This window comes from Crassostrea angulata, chromosome 3, assembly GCF_025612915.1.
Source record: "Crassostrea angulata isolate pt1a10 chromosome 3, ASM2561291v2, whole genome shotgun sequence".
Taxonomy (NCBI): domain Eukaryota; kingdom Metazoa; phylum Mollusca; class Bivalvia; order Ostreida; family Ostreidae; genus Magallana; species Magallana angulata.
This window is the reverse complement of record NC_069113.1, coordinates 17,133,273-17,151,195: the sequence shown is the minus strand read 5'-3', so window position 1 is coordinate 17,151,195 and position 17,923 is coordinate 17,133,273. Positions and strand designations below refer to the sequence as shown.

Below are 17,923 nucleotides of genomic sequence, written 5' to 3'. Positions count from 1 at the left end.
TATGTGTTGTTTCCTATATTCCTGAATTAGAAGAAATGAACTTTATCATTATTAAGAATTTGACAGTCACATTGTCAAAGAAATAGCAATATAGGCATCGTAAAATGACATCAAATACGCCATTATTGAAAATTTAGTTACGAAGATTTTACACTAAAGCATTATTTGAATGTTGTGCATTTGGTTGTGAATTAGTGAAAATGCACTCTCTGCGTAAAATAATTAAAAAGAAGTAAGTTTTGAAACAAAATTTGATTAAAATAAGTCCAAGAAATTTGAACAATTAATGTCAAGGTCATTATTGCACCATATGTTCATTTCACCATGGATCGGACACAAATTAACCATGCATCGGACACTTTTCACTGCATGATTTCTTCTAATTATATGGAGATTATGTGCCCATTCCTTGTGATATACTTTAAATGTGAAGTAAAATAAAAATTTTAAAAATAATAGATACAAACATTTTCCTCAGACCACTTTGAAATCGAGTTTTACGGATACAGCCCTTTTAGTCCAAAGTTCCTGTAGGAGCTGGCACGATAAAGAACCCCTTATGATAAATATTCCTTTAAACAGAAGCACTTGTCTAAATTCCAACACGTAGATTTGAGGATTTACATTAAAAGAAATCTGAATAGCAATTGAATAAATTAATTTTTCCGAACCTTTGTATTTTTGCATTAAAACCAGAAAATGTTGTTATTTTTAATCTCTACTGTACTGCTATAACTGTCCGATGCTTGGTAAATATTGTCCGATCCATGGTGAAATAGTTCAACACTTCATTAATTTGCTTTATTTTCTACAATTTTAACAATTTCACAATTTTTTCTCCAATAATTAAGCAAGGGGAAAACATGTAACTTTTAAAACAAGCTTTCTTTATATTTGGACGATATTTGATGCGTGAACAAAGGGAAAAATCCAAAGGTGTCCGATGCATGGTGAAATCACCCTATCCGATTTCACTTTCTGTCCTTATCAACTGAATTTCATCACTCCTTTGATTGTTCCCTTTTTTAGTGTTGCTAACACCCAAGACACTAAACTGATTTCTCTTGAAATTTTGTCTGCGCATTATATAGATAAAACTGCAGCAGCCAAAAGTTAGGCAGTAAAATTAATGCACGTATAATTCAAACTCAAATCAAATATAACTTCATTAAATTGTTAGTATGGCATTGCAGGTTTTTCAACTGGATTCTCCTTTTTACTATATTGAGATTGAACATTCTCAATAATGGTAAATGATCATAATTTGTACTCACTATGTTTGATAAGATTATTGTAAAAAATTATCTTCTGTAGTTTCCAACCATACTGATCAAAATGTTTCACAATTATGTTCGAAACCAAAATTTTAAAATTCACATGCATTTTCATGAAGATTTCTTGAACTTAAAGATCAACAAACTTTCTAACTGAAAAAACCCCAGAAAGCATTGGTGTTGAAAGCAATTTTAAAGATATCACATTGGTCCAGACTGCCAATTATCTCCACAAATCACATGGATGGTAGAACTATGTAACAGGTTGGGGAATTTGATGTGGACATATCTGTCATTATCTGTCATTATCTCATGCTACAGCAACTTATTACAAGGCAGCTCTGTCTAGTAAGATTATTGCCCATCTCCTAGTGGTTAACTAATAATTCAAGGCTCACACATAATTTGTCATAATTTCTTTACTTATAGTGATAGAAAAATGAATCATAAGAAAAAGGTAATCACAGATTTCAGAGCTCACCTAGACGAAGCATTACCTTTATGAGACCATCATATGATACAATATTGTATCACGTAAAATAATGATATAATATTGTATTATATGATATTGAATCATATCATATAACACTATATTTAAACTACTGATATGATATTGTATTACAGGTAACTCTCGATAGCTCGAAGTCCATGGGACCGAGGAAAAACTTCGTTTCAAGAAGTTTCAAGAGTTCGAGTTTTCAAGAGTTCGGTTTTTTCCAGGTTGACCGACGGGTTTTAAAATTAGTCTTACCGGATGTTATGGTTCAGCCATTCATTTACTGCTAACCTTACGCACGTGCTTTAACAACGTTTTCTTTTCAGTTAAATATACAGAACTGGATGTTTTAAAAATGAAATGCAAACAAATATTGAATAAATTAATCATAATTATTTATTGTATGCATCATATTAAGACCAGATTGCTTAGTACTACTGGACTGCAAGACAACATGTCATAAATGAGATAACTGAGTATCACCCATTGTTCCCACTGTATGGGTCCTTCTCCAGCTCTTGGAACTTGTTCAGCAATAATCATTATAATGACAATGATGCTGATAAGCATAATTTTTCAAGTTTTATAATTCTAAAATTTGACCATGGCTCAATATTATATTATCGTTATGTCTCAATTAATTTCTCATTTTCATTGCGTCTCCAAATTATCGTAAAACGGTTTGTGTTAATTATAGATAAGTTATCGGTATGGTCAATCATCACCTTGCAGTACAAGTGTCGCCTGAATAAACAACCAGTGACACGGGTCCCGGATCTATCGCCTGGAGCCATTTAAATGACCAAGTAGGTGTTAATTAGGTATAGCGCATGGAGATACACAGCGACTTCGAGGTATCGAGAGTAAAAAACTATAGATTATGAATAACGGGACTGCAGTTTGACTTTGAGGGATCAAGGGTTTCGAGATATCAAGAGTTGGAGAAATCAAGAGTAGATTTGCTTAGTTACATAGGGGGAAAAATCGGGACCCTTGACTCACTTCGAGCGATCAAGAAGTTCGAGCGTTCGAAGTTCGAGCCATCGAGAGTTACCTGTATGTGATATCCTATTGAATCATATGATACCATATAAAATGATAATGAATCATGATATGATACATTTTTTTTAATGTAATATGTATCATACTTGTTTTATCATAATTATGATATTGTGTATAATCATAAGATACAATATAATATGATACAACATTGTACTTTATCATGATACAATTTCATATATCAAACAACATTATATTATACGTCAAATGATATCAACTAAAGACACAGAAAGTTCACTTTTTTGTGTCCGAGGTCGATATCACTTGACATGGGTCCATATATAACCACATACCAACTTATGATGAAGTCCATAATAGTTATATTGTATTATCACTCACAGCACAAGTATGGCTGTCAAGAAATTCATTTATAAATATAAAAAAATTACATTATGTACATTACGACGTTAAAAAGAACCTGCAACCCTTTTGTTTTGTGAAAGTAGGGCAAGAAATAACCTAGATACAGGACCAGCTCCAAAAACCTAAACCAGGTCCGGACGCCCACACCGAGGGTATAGCATTAATGAATAATAAATAAAAATTAATAGCTACCAAATTTATAATCTACCAAGCTAGTGTGGGTATTGCATTGGTAAATTATACATGGTGGTCTACATACATGCATTTGTAGTTATTATTTACCGTGGCAGTAGTTTTCATTAAATTGCAAGGAAATATTTTGAAACTAGTTTTTTTTTAAAAGTATTCAATCTGCTACTTTATCATCGTTGGAAACCCACGGTTGATAACGCATCGTTCCTCTCTCCATCAGATGCGTAATCATCCGTGGGTTTCCGACGATGCAACTTTGTATGCATGTCACCTTGAGTAGCTTCCACAGGGGTAGGTTGGGGGAACAGATGTCAAATAACCATCCCTTTGAAGGAAAGAGTGAGAGACTTATCTACTGCAATATTCAAATTGATTCTGATTTTACTAGATTTGTTCGCATCATCATTGTATAACTGTGTAATTGACCTGCTTATCCCAAAATATAAATTCACGGTCTGATTGAAGGTAAGTAACAGTCATTTAAGTACAATATGCACTTAATAACTCAGGCTTATAGAAACATTCAAATACTTTACCTGGCGCAATACAGTTGATGGGCACTGCTGATGCTGACCAAAATGTATGCTTATCTTTTTGAAAAAAAGCTATACATGTATAAGAATACTTTGGAATCATTAGATTTCGTGGTAGCTCAATTTTCGTGGAATTCGTGGGTACCTCGCATCAACGAATTAAAATCCTCCACGAATTAATAAATTAGGGTAATAAAGTCATATTTCCTCTGTAGGTTTGAGAGAATACACGAAATTACGTCCCCACGAAGCTGTAAAATTTATGGAATCCACGAAAATTGGCCCCCACGTAAATAAATGATTCCACAGTAGGTATGAAAAATATTTGTTTCTGACCTGCATGCAGCATTTATAAACGTGAGTGCATTTGTACCCTTCTTGCATTAGTGCATCAGCACTCAGCAGATAGGATTCATGTATCATACAGTACAGGTTCTGAGACATCTTCAACCTTAACAATTGACACATGGACACTTGAAAGACAAAGATCCAATACACACATCTCTTAATCAATGCCAATATCACTAGCTCATTAGCTAACAAACAATATCATCTCAATTGATGATAAAAGTCAGAATATTGGGCGATATGTAGATATAGAACCAGCTTGGTGTAATGTGTGGCTGTCAGCTCCATTTGGCCTTTAGGAGTCTTAAGAAAACTCTTGGCCTGTCAAACACATCTGGCTCTGAATTCTTCCCCAGTCAACAACCTCATAATAATTACTTGTATATTTACTAGTTAGCCAAGGCAAATCAAATCCAATGTCTTTCAAAATATGCCACATGCAGAACTGCATCTTAAAATTGTCCAATATTTTGCTTCAGGGTGGGTTTTTTTTATTTTGCAGGGATTTATAAACTTGAAATTCTTAAATCAAACTCTCAATATCTAAACAGAGTCAAGATCTGTCCAACATGAACATTGTAAGTCAAATGCACAATATTGGTAGAGCTGAATGGATGTCATGGAATTGCACCTGGGGAGACAATACTAAAAAATGCTTTTAATGCAGAAATATAATCAAACTTGATTTAAGACCAAAAAGTTAACCTGAATCAGATTATATACTTTAAATTCCTTATTTTACGCAAGTAGTTAGTTTCATGACTCCACTGTTGTGCATCAAATCGCAAGAATATAAAATCGCGATCACCAATTTTTTGTTATGTTTTCCTATAGTTCTCAAGTGTCTAAAAATTAAAAGCGAGACTTTGAAATCCGCAAGGGATGCTTCTCGCGATTTTATGCGGAAATTAATTCCTCGCGTTTAATTAGGAATTTACAGTAATGTATGATGAACATATTTGTTTCAACTGAGTCATCAACAGATAGACAGAGATTGTGGTATATCACAGTAAATCACAGTTTATCATAATACCTAATATAGATCTTGCTAGCAGTTTTGTTAATATCTGGAGACAGTTCCCTATTAATCACGTATAATTCCACCTTGTTGATATCATGTCTCAAAGTGTTTCCAAATGTCCTGCAAGCTGCCAGAAACAGTTAATATAATTGCTTGAGCTGTCAGACTCCTTATTTCATTGTCTAGCATTGTACAGGAATATCTTCTGGCCAAGTCAATAAAAACGGCAGACTAGGGGTTCATCTAGATTTCATTAAACTGCTTTAGCTGAGACTATGTGCTTCTGCGATCTGCCAGTGTCTGTAAGTCATTGGCTGGACAGTTCCAGAGCATAGACTCTCCATTACACTCACTGGCCCACAATCAATCCTGGTTTGGTAGGAATGAAATAATTGTGAAGTTATAAACTGTGCCCCCTACTGATTCTCATTTCCTCTGGATCTTTTAATGTTTTTGATTTGGGAGAAAAATGGTGTTAATAATATTGTGCTAAACCTGTTTTTTTTAATAATGAAACCAAATATTTAAATAAATGAACAATGTTCAATGAACATACTAGAGAAAATGGAAAAAGACTCTTGAAATCCATTAAAGAGTTTGATTTTGTCCTACTAATTATTGTAAAGTGTATTTTTTAAATATATCATAAGTAACTCAGTAAAAATCATGATCAACATTAAGACCATTAAGCTTAAAACAGCCTCTTTGTTAAAAAGGACATAATATGGAAAGATTTTTTAATGAACTGTACTTGGAGTGGACCATTACATTTTACTAAATGTTTTTTTAAAATAGAGCCTTCAAGATTGGACAAAGGGGAGAAACAATATACAACTAACAGGTAGAGTGATTTGCTTTGTCCTTGACCTAAGACTTTCACCATTAGCCACAGACACTCTTTGAGTAAAGTCAGCCATGAACCAAACAGGCAAAGGGTGAGAGAAAATAAGGGATAAGTTTTACTGATGACCTGCTGTAACTTTGACATCTGACCTAAAACTTGGTTCAAAGTTTGAGGTCACTATATACCATTTACATATCAGTACTCTAAATGTTAGAGAAATGAGAAATTCAAGCATTAAACAAAGAGATCTGCTACAACTTTGACCTTTGACCCAGAAAATTGCTCTTCTGTTTTTGCAAACCCATGAACTAAAAGCATGCAATGTCAATTAAGGAGTGTTGGAACAGAAATCATTATCTACTTGGCTTTAGTTGCCCATATATTTCATTATATCTGTAATCCCTAAGGGCATTACAAGGGGATTAAAGAAATATAAAGTAACTTAGCAAGGGGATTATAGTATCCAGACAAAGGATATAATTATTGTGGTTAATTAACAATCAAATGATCTCTTGTGGTTATATGTACTTTACTTTAATAAGTAGGTGACATCAGGTAATAAATTAAACAAGAATGTACAGTACTGGGATATTAATCATTAAGGCCTAAGACGTCAATCTGGTTACCCCACCAAAACAAACACTCAAACCAAACAAGAATACATGTACATTGCCCTCAAACAAAGTTATATGACCTATCAAACTAATGAAACAATTCATACACGTTGGTTGGAGAAAAAAACAAATACACTTTCCAAGTGTAATAATCTCTGCAATACCAATCAGTTTAAAATGTGTTTGACTATATATATATATATATATATATATATATATATATATATATATATATATATATATATATATATATATATATATATATATATCAGTATGTGAAAAGTTCATCTCCATATCTGATCCCTAGGGTGTCAAATCAAAGGCATTCTAAAACGTGCACACGTGACCAATCAGTGACTTGGTAAGTTGAAGGGACTGAACCACATGGTCATCAAATTACATTCCAAATAGTAAGAATAGTTCACATGATCAGACTTTGACACAACTTTGTTTCATTGGCTCTATCAACATGATCAAGTATGAAAAAATTTAGATTAAAATCGCATTAGCAGGATTAATCACACACTTTGTTAGTGTCACCAAGGAATCTCCCATCAGTTCTCTACCCAATCTCGATCTTCTGAATGACCCAAAATGGACTTTAAAAAACATGTGATTCCACAGCAAACATGATAAATACACCTACAAAGATTAACACATACTGAGAATGTTTTCACCTATCTTAGCAGCAATCTATCGATGTCATTGTGCGTAGGATTCTGAAAACTATGATATAGTGAGATTACTGAGATATATTTGTCAACTACAGAGGAAAGCTTCCTATCTATGCTGAATCTCATTTTTCAAAAAGCTAATACAATGTATACTGTATGTGGGCTTCAAAACAAGCATTACAGGTGCATATATATGCTGAAAACCATTCATTTATAGACATTCACCATATCAATTTCCCTGTATCTGATATATGCATGTGGCTATATTCACTCCTCACACAACCAAGCCAGAATGAATGGCACAGTATTCTTTACTTTGTCTTAGTGCTTGCATTTATATTTCCTTGTTTTACATGCACCTTCTGTTTGTTTGTTTGTAATGAGCTGAACAATATATTTGATCTTTTTTCTGATGTGGTATAGCTGCATGCATTTGATGATTTCATGGTGACTGAGGAATGGTTACATTACATGTCCTTCAACACATGAAGTCAAAAGCAGCGAAACAGTGAGGAAGTGGGAGGCTTATAAATGGGCTGAAGAAAGTAAGGGGCAATGAAGAAGAAGCATTGCAGACAATGTGAAGAAGTCAGAGGATGATTCTACCATTTTGTATTATCAAATGTCAAATAATTCATTTGACACCCCCCAAATGGATCTATGGATGAGTTACAGAGAATATAAAATCATGAGCGCACAGCTTTTGTTCCAATTTTATGAAATTGACAATGTGTGCAGAGAAAAATGTATGCCCGATTTTATTTACAGCCCACAGGGGATGTAGTATTTCTTGAAAATTAGTCTTTAAAAATAGCTTTTAATTAACAGCTTAAATTAGATTCACTGCCAGTCATATCACATATAATTCAGTTACTTGTATATTCCTTTATACAGGATGAATCCAATGAAGTTTTTCCTCCAAGGATCATCATTTTTTTTTCTATCAAATGTTACAGGTTAAAATCTGAAATTAATCATTGTTATAAGTTGGGAAATATCACAAATCTTGCCACTTAATTCTATCAGATACCTGATACCTTCAAACGCAGGATCAAAAAGGTTCTAATATGCATGGACACCAAGATGATAGATCTCTATAATACATTTCAACCATATCTGATGTTATAAATGATTTTATATGTTAATCAAGTAACTTTGTTAAGTTAAAAATATACAGACCTGAGATCATAACACATTAGATGTAACAATCAATAACTTTAGATCGCGAATTAAGATTTAACAAACTCAAGACTCTAATGTATAATTTAACCAAATCTGAAGTCACCAAAGTTTTCAGTTCACTGGAGGCTTACTGAGCAAGTGTTATAGCTAAAACAAGATAGAAATCAAACCATACCTCCAGTTTTGGTGAAATAATCAAAAACTGAAAATACAATTTTTATCTATTTCTATCTGCATGATGATTGCTATAGGGTTGTCTTGCTCAGTCCAATAAATATAACAGTATCATGTACTTATTTGAAATATCAATTAAGGCCTAGCCTTTGTATTATTGTAAATGTAGGAGACCATCATTTTACTTATTACTCTAATGAATGGAAAAGCAATGTTCCTTTACAGTTACAATGAATTACAAAATGTTCAACATGAAAACAAGGATCTTGAAGTGGATTCACACATTAATCTATACACAGCTGACTTTGCTTCACACTTTATAAATAGAAAATAAAATAAACAGTACATAAATAAAGAGCACACTTTAGACTTTTCTGGGTTATTTGTCCCATTATTCATAATAATAGGATTTTATCATGCTGCCTCTTAGTTTTCATTGCTACATTGGTATAGCTAGGAATGCACTTCATTGCTGGTAATTGCAAGTGCCTCATCATTTTGATGAAAAGAGAGGAATAAGAACAAGACAATTTGTGTGACACAGTTTGAGAAACTGAACACAGACAAATCACTCCCCCTAAACACTGACTACCAGTAGTTAAGAAGTCAAAAATGTCAAATGAAATCCTGTGTACCTGACCTTTCTTTTCTGATTTTCTTGATCTGAGAGAGATAAAAGAACTTTTTACATGTAAAGAATAAGTAAATATAAATATTATGTAATGCCACAAGATATCTGTGAGCCAATGCTCACTAGTGATACCCCCGCTCTGATGTGAATATGCAAAATAAGCAAAGTCGACATTTAACAGAAAGCTGGCATCCAATTGGTACAGAAATATATCCCACAATATGGCATGCCTAAACAAATAGTGTGTTAAAATTTCAAGCATCTGCGATGAATAGCTGCTGAGAAATCTTTGAGGAAAATTTGTTTAAAAATTTTGGCTAAAATAAACAAAGTACTCATTTAACAGAAAGATGACGTCCGATTGGTACAAAAATATATCCCACGATATGGCATGCCTTAACAAACACTGTGTATAAATTTCAAGCATCTCCGATAAATAGCTGCTGAGAAATCTTTGACGAAAATTTGTTTGAAAATTTTGGCAAAAAATAAACAGTCATTATTTAACAGGAAGTTGACGTCCGATTGATACAAAAATATATACCACAATATGGCATGCCTAAACAAATAGTGTGTTAAAATTTCAAGCATCTGCGATATATAGCTGCTGAGAAATCTTTGAGGAAAATTGGTTTGAAAATTTTGGCTAAAAATAAACAAAGTCGTCATTTAACAGGAAGTTGACACCCGATTGGTACAGAAATATATCCCACAATATGGCATACCTAAACAAATAGTGTGTTAAAATTTCAAGCATCTACGATAAATAGTTGCTGAGAATTCTTTGATGGAAATTTGTTTGAAAATTTTGGCAAAAAATAAACAAAGTCGTCATTTAACAGGAAGTTGACGTCTGATTGGTTCAAAATTACATCCCACAATATGGCATGCCTATACAAATACTGTGTATAAATTTCAAGCATCTGCGATAAACAGTTGCTGAGAAATCTTTGAGGAAAATTTGTTTCAAAATTTTGGTTAAAAAATAAGCAAAGTCGTCATTTAACAGGAAGTTGACGTCCGATTGGTACAAAAATATATCCCACGATATGGCATGCCTTAACAAACACTGTGTTAAAATTTCAAGCATCACGATAAATAGTTGCTGAGATAAATGCGACAGAAATTTTTGTTACGGACGGACAGACAGACGGACAGACAGACAGACACACAAGGGTAAAACAGTATACCCCCTCTCCTTCGGAGCGGAGGTATAAAAATGGAGAATAGAAATAATTTTATGAATGTGTAATTTGAGTCAGGAAAAGACACAGTGTGAAATATCAATTTATGATTGCAATTGTTTAAAATTCCTTTTCACAGAAATGACAAATTATTCACCAGATTCAAGTGTTCCTCTAAAAGAAAAATATTCGATGCTGTCTTGGAAACATTCCAAGTTTCACCACAAGACATGACAAAATAATTGTGAGATGTCATCAAATATTTAACAGAATGCATTCATTGCAGGAATTACATGTCAGAGAGCATTTACTATGTAACTCGGTCCCTGGTACAATAGCTATGGGCGAGATCCTACTACCATTCTACAGGGAAGGAGACAGGAGATATCAATTATTAGCCAGAATGTCATAGTTATCTTGAATTCCGCACTACATCTACTAATTGGTTTATTCACAATAAGAAATTCTGATATTGGCTACATGGTTAGAAGTAGGCCAAAATCTGTAGGCAAAACTTGGATGAAGTTGCTTGTATTATTTATATTTCCCCCTAAAACATCAGAAGAGGACTAAGACCCAAGATATAAATTGAGATAAACTTCAGGATCATGCTTTACAGAACTAAGCCTTTTTCCATTTCGGACTTCTCTCTCTCTCTCAAAAGTCCCTTGACACTCAGAATTTTTAAAAAAAATGTCTGACAAATGAGAATCACAACAAAAACAACTCATCATTCAAAAGAATGAAATTGTCAGTTGAATGACAAACTAATGGCTGTTGTGGAAAATTTCATGCTTGGCCAATTTTTTTCTGTCAGTGAAAACGCTGCAGTGTTCCACTTCCAAGACAATTTTTCAAATTATCTTTTACTTCAATTCAACACTGATTTCTCTGTCAATAAACAAAGCCAAGGCACAGAGAACTGAAGTAAAATCAATAGTTATTAATGTTGTCTTCTATTCTTCTTTATACACACAAAAAAGAGATGCAAAAGACCTTCAATACAAAAACCAAAGTAAGATAAACTTCAACTTCAGACCTTGGTCAATTCTTTATCCACCTGGGGAGTAAATTTTGCATTAGAGATGACTTTGTTATCAACCAAAGTGAGATAAACTTCAACATCAGACCTTGGTCAATTCTTTTTTATCCACAAGGGGAGTGAATTTTGCATCAGAGATGACTTTGTTATCAGTCTGAAATATCTGTAGCTAATATAAGAAAAAAGGCATAATGAACCAAAGATTACAGAGCTCACCAAGATGAGACATTTCCTTTGTGTGGCCAACATCATGGTATATATCAAAATGTTTATATTTATATTTCTATACTACATTATAAAATAATGATACAAAAGAATATTATACAATATCATAAGACAATGTATACTATAATATCATTTGAAATATATCACATACTGTATCATATATCATCTAACATCATATTTCATGATATGATACAAACTGTATCATATGATACTATATGATATTAATAAAAGTAATTTACAATTATAGCCTTTTGATGAGATCAATACATGGTTTTATAGACTTCATGAGAGTATATTGACCAAGGACAAAATATGTGGTAAAACATGTGATAAAAAAATCATTGTGTGTTTTCTATCCCTTCGCCAAGGCTTGGGAATAGAAAACACACAACTTTGGGTAAAAATCATATACCATCACATATCATGAGAGATCCTATACATCAAATATCATCTAAATAGTATATATTCTATGATGCCATTTTTATATCATACATGAAAAATCATATCAACCTAGCAAGTTTGAAGAAGGACAAGTAAATACTATAATATTGTTGAAATACTGGCAGTTAAATTAATCTTTGCATCCCAAAACTTGTTCTATGCTACATATTCATATAAAAATCAACCATTCAGGTGTAGCATTTTTGGGGGGGGGGGGGGTTTGTTGTTGTTGTTTTTTTTTTGGGGGGGGGGTGGGATTGGGGGTTGGGTTGTTATCTTGTTTTTTGTTTGTTTTTTTTTATTTGGGGTGGGTTCTTGTTTTATTTTTTTTTTTTTCATTTTCTGTGTAGTATTAAATTAATGAAGAGCTACACTTATCATACCTATCCATAGTTACAAGGACAATGCAAGTCTGAATGGGTTAGCACCAATATTCACAATATACTCACTTCAATACATAACGAACACAAAGACTCTAACCCACTTTAAACTGCTTCAAACACTTTGACCTGCCTTAGCATCTATGCAGACATTCAAGATCAAGCTCTACTTCTGAAACTAGCTCTGTATTTCATGAACAAAGTAACATTGAACACTCATTGCACCAGTTTTGTAATAACATAGATTTGGCCATCTCAGTGCAAACCTGCTCCAAAGTATTAAACTTCTCCAGCATCTTAAGAAAGCATCCAAGTCTGTCAAGTGCATCAGTATCCCAAGATGCATCTACCATTCAAGTTTGGTGAAGATATGATCAGTAAGTTGAATATGACCATCACATACCACCTGCTTAATAATCTCTGCCCTCTTTTATCAGATTTATTAGGTATCCAAGTCATAAAGTTTTAATGTATCCAAAGATGCACCATCCATGCAAGTTTGATGAAGTTGGGACCAGTAAAAACTTTCAAAAGTGATGTACTTGAATTAGTGGAAGCTGCTTTCCATCAAAATCGCTAAAAGGAATACACAGCCAAATGTAATACGTTTACAGTAGTATACAATAGTATGTTTTTATTTGACCTCTGACATTAAGTAACCTTCAAAAAGTAACACAAGGCTCATTTAGGACACATATGAAGAAGAGTTGATGTTAACTTGACATGAGTAGGAAGAAATAATTACTTTCAAAACAGCAACAAACTAAACTTCAGGCAAAGAAGACAATTTTCTCAAATACTTAAACTACAGAATCAGTGTATGATAATTGCTTACAGCAATCCATACCTCATGCCTTCACCCTTTTTAGGGTACACAGCAATAACAAATACTATAATTATTATGTAAAGACATATCTCTTGACATGACAGCATTCTTTGTTGTTTTTTATATTTCATGATAATGCACAATGCACAAGATTTTTTGATAGAGTAAAAAAATCTGTTACCATTATTGATCTGCTGCTTGTTGTGGTGACATAATGCGGTTAGTTTGCACCAATTATTTTTATACATGTATTGACATCATCACCTTCTTAAGTACAGATTGAGGTCACAGTATGCTGATCATTTTTATAATTAAATCTCATGCAGTTAAATCATTAAAGAAGCCAATTTTACAGTAGAAGTTGTTAGCAAGAGTACAGATGCTGGTTACCGACCTTGGGCTCTGGTATCCGGGCCAGCTCGGCTAAGTTGTGGCACAGCTTGACATGTTTAAAATGGAAAGGATTATTCCTGGCTTCCTCAAAAGACCTCATGATCTTGTCGCTCATCCACTCCACCTACAGATAGTTTCATTTTTTTTTCTCAACAAGATGCTGTGAAATATTCATACAGTCTGGCCCCATTTCAAAATCACTTAACTTAGTTTTTAACTTGTATCCTTATAAGACAAGTACATAAATTTGAGGATAGACCCCAGATTTGAGGCTTAGATTTACATGTGTATATGAAGAAAGTTGTTGAAGATGGGACTTGTTCTCATTTCAAAATTTTACAAGAAAGAATATGGCAATTACATCTGTTGAAAGAGAGACACTGAACAATGCTCTAATAAAATAATTAATCCAAAAAAAGATGAAAATAAAAAATAAAAGTATAATCATGTATTACCTGAGATTTTGCAAATTCTACCACATTGAAGCTGACATTGTTGAGCAGGGCGAGGGAGTAAGGAGAGAGGCCTGACTCTGCGTTTCTCCACATCTGGTCCTACAAGAGTCAGAGATTGATGTAAGATCAAGGTTTCAATTGCACTGTGCATCTCTGTATTGCTAGGGCTCATAAAACTAATAATTTAGGCCATAAATACACAAGTTGGTGACCAAACATTTATTTTCAAGCTTAAAATTTCAAAAACTATTTAAAAAAATAGAATTAGAATTTTTCAAGTACAGTCAAACTTCATTATCTCAAACTAGATGAGACTGTTTAAAGACTTCCAGATATCTGAGTAATCGAGATATCAAGGATAAAATAGTTTAAAAATTTGGACTTACAAAACACTTCGACATATCCATTGTATTCGAGATTTCAGTGTTTGAGATATCAAAGTTCAACTATACATGTATGATTTCTTGAATTTTTTTCAAATCTTTGGGTGCATCCAGTAAGCAAATGAATGGACATGAGTGTTGACATACTGTGTCGTACACTTGTTTGACATGAATGAAAACGAGTGTACCCTGGAGATGCATTTACCATTCACTTGATAGTTTGTTTCTTACCAACACTAGACATACCTTTGTTTGTTTGACATGAATGGACATGAGTGTATCATGGAGATGCATTTTTCATTTTATTTTTAGTTTGTTTCTTACCACTTGTATCATACACTTGTATGTTTGACATGAATGAAATTGAGTGTACCATGGAGATGCATTTTCCATTCACTTTTTAGTTTGTTTCTTACCAACAGCTGAGCCAGCTCCAGCATTCGACCAGCTGTATCCACGGCAACCAAAACATTCCCATCATTCCTCATTGTCTGCAGAATTGTTGCTGATAGAAATCAAACAAAAATCAAATAAAAATCATATTGCATATACCGGTACATGTATTAACAGTTTGGCTTTTTAATTTACATAAATTCTGTGGAATTTTTCTTTTAATTGGACTGCTCAAAACCAACATTATATGTTGATATATAATGTTACTATATGCATAATTCCTATCCAGATTCAACTTAAAAATAAAACAGCTAGTTCATAACTTTGGTCTTCCAAAAGGTGCTAAAATTTGGTCCAACAGAAGCACTAGCTGCTTTGCTCTACAGACGGTGCTTTATATTATATATTAACAATATTAATAAATGCACATATTCTTCTATTCATAGGCCAAAATAAATTTATTGTTTGTCTGGTATTGCCTATAAATTTTAGTAACAAAAAATAAAATACATTTTTTATAAGGAGATTTTTAAAATTTTTTAACAACTTTTAATTAATCAAACTTCAAGTTTGAAAAAAAAATTATTCCCCCCCCCCCCCCCCCCCCCCGGTCTAGAAACCGATGGCCTTACTTAACAACTGTTCGTCTCTTGCTCTGCGTCGGGACTGGACATATGTAGCGTTGAAAGCATCAGTTATCATTAGAGAAGGCCTGGAAATATTCTCCAACACACAGCCATTTAAATGCCTGAAACAAAAGCAGTTTAATTTAGAAGACAACGTGCAAGTGTAAAGGAGGATAACTCATATTCACTAACCTGAACCAAGCACCTGTTTGCTTGAATGCTGATTTTTAGACAAACTTACCTTTCTTTTTTGTGATTATAATCTACAGCATAGACAATTTCTTCTTCACCATCTTTGATGATTTTCCAGATGGTACCTCCCAGCATGTGACCAGCAGGTAGAGGGGTTATTTGTATACCATGTCCCTTGCCTATTAAAGAAAAATACATGTACTGACCAATAAATTCTTCTCTGATGTTACTTTTGTTCCTAAAGGCAACAACCTTAATGAATAGTTGTTAGTGCATGAAATACAACTTTAAATTAGAACATATCGGTAGTGATATAGGTGCGTACCTTTTAAATGGACTGTTTGTGAGTACTTGAGTTGCACTATCTTATCAAATGCAACATCAACATCATCAAGAGTAAACACATTGAAGTCTTCTGTATTATGGCGAGACTAGAGATTGAGAAAAATATAAGTTCCGAATAGATAGACTTGATTTATATATGTATTCACAATCAGATTGTGAATACATATATATATCAAGTTTCTAAAATTTCAGTAAAAAAAATTCAGGAACATCTTAACACTAACAGTATATAACTAGATGCTGTCATTAGACAGTAATACCCGCACCATGTGTTTGCCCCTAAATAACACTGTTTTATACCAGTTTAATTAAAAATGAAGGCTACATGCAAACTCCGGTAATACATTTAAAAATTATAATTTTCATAACTGAAGGATGAGATCCCTGCCCATATGATAATACACATCGTGACATGAGCAGCACTTTATGTGCAATTTGGGGTAGAACTGTTTGCAGTGAATTTTCAGTTAATCAATAATCTTAACATTTTATGTCATAGGAAGTATAATGGTCTATATAATTATTACAAACAAAATTAAAAATTAAATTATGCCCCCTCCCCGTGGCGGTTGCCGGTTTTAGATTTGCTTCTGTGTGCCTACATGAACATCATTGTGTGCACAGATTTAGAGAAGGGGTGGGAGTGAGGGGTCCAGACCCCCCCTCCCCATGAAAATTCGTAAATTACCAAAAATACACCTTGGACCCCAATGCTCTTACAGACATGTAAACGCTCTAACCCATTGCGCTTCAATGTTAGGTAACATTATTTGGGGGGTAAATATTTAATCAATAGTCAACATACTTTATTGTTTATCTCAATAGGAAGTATACATGTACATCACAATATGCAGGTGTCCTGCACCACCTTAAAGCTGTTATTTACCTAATAAAATAGTGCAAGTGGATTTGAAGAATAGGTCATAAAAATACATGCATGTTACAAATGACTGATCTTTGTCTGAAGTTACGTACACAACACAGGTTTGCATGTCTCATTAGCGGGTACTAGTTTTACCCAGCTCTTCGATTAGATGGGTTCACGTGTATACATACATGGGTGTTGCTAAAACGCGGAACGGAAAACGGAACGGAAGGAAAACGGAAAATCTTATCTAATGTTATTTACCTCATAGATTTGTTAAGTATGCTAAAACGATATACTTTATGTACCTTTTTAATTTTTTTTGAAAGATTAGCAATATTAGATTATTTATTCAAGAATATTTATTTCCTCAAAATTAACAGTACATGCATTGACCACTATATTCTGTCCCAAAATATCCTCGATTCACTTTTTGCTGTATATTTATATATACCTCAGGGTTCAAGCGATTCTCTTTTAGAAGCATTAAACATTCTCATTATTCTTTCTTTAAAACGTCCTCTCTAGCTTATCAGCTGGTATAAATACACGGCTAAAAATAAAGAAGTCTACGGGGTTTTGCATTTTAACAGACCCGGATGATGGTGTTGAAAAATTGTGCAAGGTCTTCTGAGTGACTTCCAAATGGAGAAAAGATGTCAACATTTTCCATTATAAATCGTCCAAATGTGCTGCATGAATATTTTGGGATCGACAGACTATAGTCCCAATATATAATCGGAAAATCAAACCAGGCAACGTCTAGAG

At 33.4% G+C, this 17,923-nt stretch overlaps 1 protein-coding gene across 1 annotated transcript in view; it reads right to left on the bottom strand.

Moving 5' to 3' along the window:
* Positions 1-17,923, bottom strand: part of LOC128177826 (cleavage and polyadenylation specificity factor subunit 2-like) — a 70,315-nt gene that overhangs the window by 46,323 nt on the left and 6,069 nt on the right. Inside the window, exons 4-9 of the mRNA XM_052844694.1 lie at positions 16,271-16,376; positions 15,995-16,124; positions 15,760-15,875; positions 15,151-15,239; positions 14,352-14,450; positions 13,898-14,020 (exon numbers count right to left, since the gene is read on the bottom strand). Coding sequence (XP_052700654.1) covers positions 13,898-14,020; positions 14,352-14,450; positions 15,151-15,239; positions 15,760-15,875; positions 15,995-16,124; positions 16,271-16,376 — 663 coding nt within the window. The remainder of the gene's footprint in view (positions 1-13,897; positions 14,021-14,351; positions 14,451-15,150; positions 15,240-15,759; positions 15,876-15,994; positions 16,125-16,270; positions 16,377-17,923) is intronic.